Source organism: Geospiza fortis, unplaced genomic scaffold (genome assembly GCF_000277835.1).
Source record: "Geospiza fortis unplaced genomic scaffold, GeoFor_1.0 scaffold208, whole genome shotgun sequence".
NCBI classification, from domain to species: Eukaryota; Metazoa; Chordata; class Aves; order Passeriformes; family Thraupidae; genus Geospiza; species Geospiza fortis.
In genome coordinates this window covers 1,395,059-1,400,599 of record NW_005054468.1, presented here as the reverse complement: position 1 = coordinate 1,400,599, position 5,541 = coordinate 1,395,059, and the positions used below count along the sequence as shown (strand labels likewise).

Genomic DNA, 5,541 nt, shown 5'->3' with positions numbered 1-5,541 from the left:
GAGCGGGCGTGTGGGCGCGGGGGGCGCAGCTACGCGGCCGGGGCTGCGGAGCGTGCCGGCCCCGCGCCCCCTGAGGGGCCGGTGAGTAGCGCCCGACTGCTCTGGGATGCTCCCGGTACCGCCTCCCCGGTGTGGGCGGGGAGCAGCTCGGTCTGCTCCACTCACGTCACCGAGAATCGCGCATCATTGTTGGGCCTTTCCCGACTCTCTCCTGTGCCGTCCGGGTGGACTTCTCACTGCTGGCATCCGTCAGCCCACCTAAATGTATTTTGTATGTTCTTAGAGTGATTTTTTACCAGTTTGCAAACTTCTGTATCGCTAAACTACCGAAGTTGTCCTCCCCTACTTTGTCAGTAAACATTTTTCTTCTATGCTTTCTTTCACAGTTAAATTAACCTATTTTGTGTCTTTTAAAGAAAGCGTATTAAGCTTGCTACCACTTAACTGTCTTTCCATTTCTTATGGAAAATGCTCTCCATGTAGCTTGATGTGCTTTTGCGCAGTGTTCATCCCTGTTTTTGTTTTTTTTTCTTTTGTCCTAGTAGTTTTTACTTCTCTCTCTCATGCTTTAATAACTTGACTTCTTCAGAGCAATGCCCAAATGTATGATTATGCATAAAGCATCTCAGTTATGGAGCAAGTTCTCCATGTACTTTTCATTACATTTCGATATACCCATTGTGTCTATCTGCATTATTTAGTTTAGAAAGGCAGTTGAAGGACTGTTGCGCGTATGTCATGTACTAAGATATGCAGTCCAAATAAACTAGGATATTTTGATTGTTCCATGCATCTTGCAAATCACTCTTGAGAAGCCTTGAGGGCACTTATCGGTGTTAATGTGTCTTGTAACTCCAGCCTGTTAGATTTGGAGATGTGAGTAGTACTGTGGAAAGGCCAAATAAATAAATACATAAAAGTCTGTCATTGCAGGAGCTGGAGAGGAAAATTATCATCTGTTGCCATTATTTTCTGGATGAGTGGTAGTTACTTGATATTCTGGTTTTGGCAGTAGGATGCTGTTCTGCATTTGCAACTGGAGTGCTGCCTTCTAGGTGCTACTGTAAACTGGAAGCTTTACTTTATACACATTCTGTAATTCTGTGCCATCTTGCTTCTGAACTTTGGGATAGGTAAAGTGTATGTTTTTGAATTCGAACTTGTAGCTGAAATGTTCTTGCAGTAGTTATATAAGAAATATAACGATTAAGTGCAAATGACCCATTTTTTTGGATAGGTTTCCTTGGCATGAAGACATATCTTGTTGTAAGACATAAAAACTTTTTGCAAACTTTCTATCAAGCTGCCAGCCCAGTGGATGAAGGGAAGAAAGTGAGTGTAGCGTTTCTGGATTTTAGTAAGGCTTTTGGTGCTGTTCTTCACAATATCCTTCTGGAGAAGCTCTGCAGCTGTGGAGTGAGTAAATTTGTGGTGCCCTGGTAGAATAGACAGCTGAATGACAGGGCTCATAGGGTTGTAGTGAGAAGTGCATCAGGCTGGTGCCCAGTCACCCGTGTAGCTCCTCAGGGCTCAGTTCTACGGCCAGCTTTGCTCAGTACTCTTATCTGGAGACAGGAGTTGAATTGGCCATTAGCAACTTTGTGGATGACACCAAACTGGGAGGTGCAGTAGGCTCTCTCAAGGTGCGAGAGGCCTTGCATAGGGATATAGATAGATTGGCGCATTGGGCAATCACCAGTGGCAGGACATATAACAAGAACAAACGCTGGGCTCTGCAGCGGGAGCAGGACACTAGTTTTACATGGGAAAGAAGCAACTGCAGAGCAGCCATGCATAGAGGGATCTCAGGGTGCTGGTTGACAGCAAACTCAGTACGAGCCAACATGTGCCCTGGCAGCCAAGAGGGCAACTTCACCCTTGGGTGTTTCTCACAAAGTACAGCCAAACAGTCAAGACTGGAGATTGTCCAACTTTTTTCAATGTTGTCATGGCCTTCTTGTGAGTAATGGTGTGCAGCAAGAAGCACACTAAGGCACATGAATACAACCAGACTGGGGAACCAAGCTGATTAAAGAGTTGGAAGGCCTGTCCTGTTGAGGAGCGGCTGAGGACTGAGTTAGTCTACTTTGGAGTAGAAAAGGCCTGAGGGGTGACCTCATTGCTCCCTGAGGTTCCATTGGTCCCTGAGGAAGGAGATGCTTATCTCTTCTTGTTGAGATCCAGCTATGAGATGCGTGGGAATGATTCATAGTTGCACCAAGAGAGGTATAAATTTGATGTTAGGAAGCATTTTTTTACTGGTAGGGTGGTCAGTGACTGGAACAAGCACCTTAGAAAGGGGATCAGTGTTTAAGATGCATTTGGACAATACCCATGGTATCATGCTTTAAATTTTGGGTTGATCAGGCAGTTGACTTGATAGTAGTTGTAGGTCCCTTCCAACTGAGCAGTTGACAGTCACAGAGTAGAAGATCTTTTGTTAACACTCAGGACACTGCTTTAGAGTCATGGCTGTGAGCATACATGCATGTTACAGTATTCCTGTAGCTGTAGTTTTTAAACTACTTCTTAGATAGAGAAGGGTTTGAGTCGCAAGTAATTAGTGTATCTTTTTTCAACAGGATTTGCTTGAATCTAAAATCTGTGCCAGCTTTGTGATAAGTTTTATTTGCATTTTCTACAATCTAGACATTTGCTATGATTGTCTTAGGTCACTCTCAAATCACAGTAGCTACTCACTTTCCATTTTAACCCATTAAGGGAAAAAGGTAAAATGTACAGTGAGATTGACAGAAATACTGATTGTATGAGTAGCATGTACTACCTCTTCTTAATTTCTTTTTTTAAAGAAACTATTTGTTTAAAATAGTTTCTTATCTGCTAGGATATCCACAATGCTTGTCCTAGTTCCAATTGCTAAACTTCGACTTTAGTGAAAAGCAAAAGGCACGATATGTAAGAAACAACCTTATTTTTCCTCATACTGTCATCTTAAAAGTTTTAGAATTTTATTCTACTTGATGCTTTGTAGTGTACAACTTCTTTCTATGTTGAGGAATAAAGAACAGATGAAATAAATGAAGAACATGGAAGGGACTGTGTCTTGAACTGAAAGGTGAAATTTTTGGTTTTGGTAGTAGTCTTAGCTTTAAATGAAAAAGCTGAGTATTTTGTTCTGGTCTAAAGCACTTAAATGCCTGAGATAACAGTTGCTGCATTTTCATGTCAATTGAGAGTGGAGGAAATGGCCGTGTTGATTATTTCTTGTAACATAAGAAATTTGAGAACTTTGAAGAATGGTATGTACTTTATCTCTTTCCCATTCTTACAAGGTTACATTTACTTCTCAGTTCCAAAAGGAGATATATTTTATACTTTGGAGTATAGTGAAAAGATAAACCATGATTGAATGCTGTTGTGTGTTCTTTCAAGGTAGGTACTTAAACAAGTTGTGTAAGTACGCTGGAGTTTCAGGACAGGATTTGAAGCTGAGAATCTCAGTACTGTATTTGATATCTCTTACAAGATAGGTAAAATGGTGCCTAAAAGTGGGACAGAGAAGTCACTATGCACAGTATGCAATAATATAATGTATTATACATAGTATTATAGAAATACTATAATATTGTAATATAGTAGTAATTTTTTTTATATTTGCTCAGAAATACTCTGTGTTGAAGTTCCTGAATGTTGTAAACATGTTTGGTAGGCACCCAGCTTGGGGTTGCAAATTCTGGATTTTCTAGATTAAAGACCTGTTACCACCTTTGTGTTTAGCACTAAGTACCTAGACACAAATTATTTCCTTTTTTTTTAAAGTCCTATAGCTTTCATGTAGTTGTTAGCGAGTTACTGAAAATGACTGTCAGCATTCTGTAAACAGATGTCTCTGCACAGTGTTTGGTGAGTGGCTATTGGTCTGAGTTCCGGAACTTGAGCAAGGCTTGTTCCATGAGTTAAAGAGTAGTTCTGGAAAGTCAAATGGAATGGTTCATTGTGTGGCTGATGAACACAGGACCCCGGCCTATGCAGCAAAACTGTGGAGAGTGAGAAAAGCAGATACACACAGTCTGCTTGTCTATGACAAGCACGTGTCTTAATCCTGAAACATGACTTACTGCCTCTTCTTTCTATGCTTTGTGAAGCAGACAAGACACTGACTCTACAAGATCTGTCTTGTTCTAAAGTGTAATTATAGACAATTTTTAAAACTTGATATCTATAAAAAACTTCACAAATTATAATAAAAATTTCTAGTGTCAGCCATTACTTGTGTTACAAGTTATAGCTTTGCTATATAGCTGTGTTTGGTTTCTACCTGATTTGATCTGCTATTATTTACAGATGTGTAAGACGCATAGAGAATATGTAGCAAGGCAATTTTTTTCTCAGTGGAAGTATGTTTGAAGTTTTTTTTGTATATTTTTTTATGTGACTCTTATATTTAGATGCTAAGTGCCATTTTGTATTCACTACATTAATCCTGTACAAAACTACGAATGATGGTCTTAGTGGCCTTAATAATTTCATGTAAACTGTTGACACTTAAAATTGTCTAACCTCTGAATTTCATAGAGCTAAGTGTGTACGCTTATCCTAGGTTTTAGAAAACTTACACTAATTATCAATATAATAGTATTTTACATTATTAGATCAGAAAGTAGTAAAAGATGTACATTACTTGAATGTTCTAAAATACTTTTCAGGCTCAGAAGGCAAAATAGAAAAACCCGAAGATACGGAGTTTTGGATATGACCATAGAAAACATGGAGCTGACCCCATTAGAACAAGATGATGATGATGATGATACAACGCTATTTGATGCCAGCCATCCTCGAAGGTTTGTATTTAGAACCTGAATGTACTTCTAGCCATAGAAGTGAAGGAGTGTGGGTGATAAGCAGTTTCTCTGAGTAAGCTCACTACTGTGTTTCATATGCATAGTTGGAGAAGGGATGTCAAGATCACTTGAATTTTAAATGGGCAAGAATTTAGTGGGCAAGAAGATAAACACCATTTGTCTTCAACATGTGAGTTCCAGAGAAATGAAGAGGAAGGTAGGATATTTTTGTTACAAATAGTGTCATTGAAGTTAATGTTAAGTCAACAACTAGCTTTTATCTTTCTCTTTTCTTTTTTTTTCCTAATTTAAATGCTCCTCAGTTTTTCCATCTGTTTTCACCTATGAGTTCTGCTTTGAGCAGCTTTGCTTCATTCTGCTTTCTTATGGCTAAAATACTGAGCAGTTAGTTGATGATGATCCTGCACCAGATTTTACATTTGGTACTGCTGCACTGAAAGATTCATATTCTTAAGCTATTCTCGGAAACTTTTTAGATACAGGAAAATTTTGTTGTATTTTGTTTGAACTTCCAAAACCAAATTTTGTTTGAACTTTCATTATGTTTCCTTAGTGTCCTTAAACATGAGAAATTAAAATTTAAATTTATGCAATTCATACTTAATTTTTTTCTTTATTAAGCAATGCCATCACATTGCATGTGTGAAGATGCAGTAAAAATAATTGATGGGATTGTCATAGTTCATAGTAAGGGCTACTTGACTATTGTCAAATATCG

General features: G+C 38.9%; 1 protein-coding gene across 1 annotated transcript in view; it reads left to right on the top strand.

Moving 5' to 3' along the window:
- Positions 1-5,541, top strand: part of FAM174A (family with sequence similarity 174 member A) — a 25,613-nt gene that overhangs the window by 16,780 nt on the left and 3,292 nt on the right. The window contains exons 3-5 of the mRNA XM_031062827.1: positions 90-271; positions 4,668-4,802; positions 4,907-5,019. Of these exons, the coding sequence (XP_030918687.1) occupies positions 90-271; positions 4,668-4,802; positions 4,907-4,934 (345 nt within the window). The 3' untranslated portion in view covers positions 4,935-5,019. The remainder of the gene's footprint in view (positions 1-89; positions 272-4,667; positions 4,803-4,906; positions 5,020-5,541) is intronic.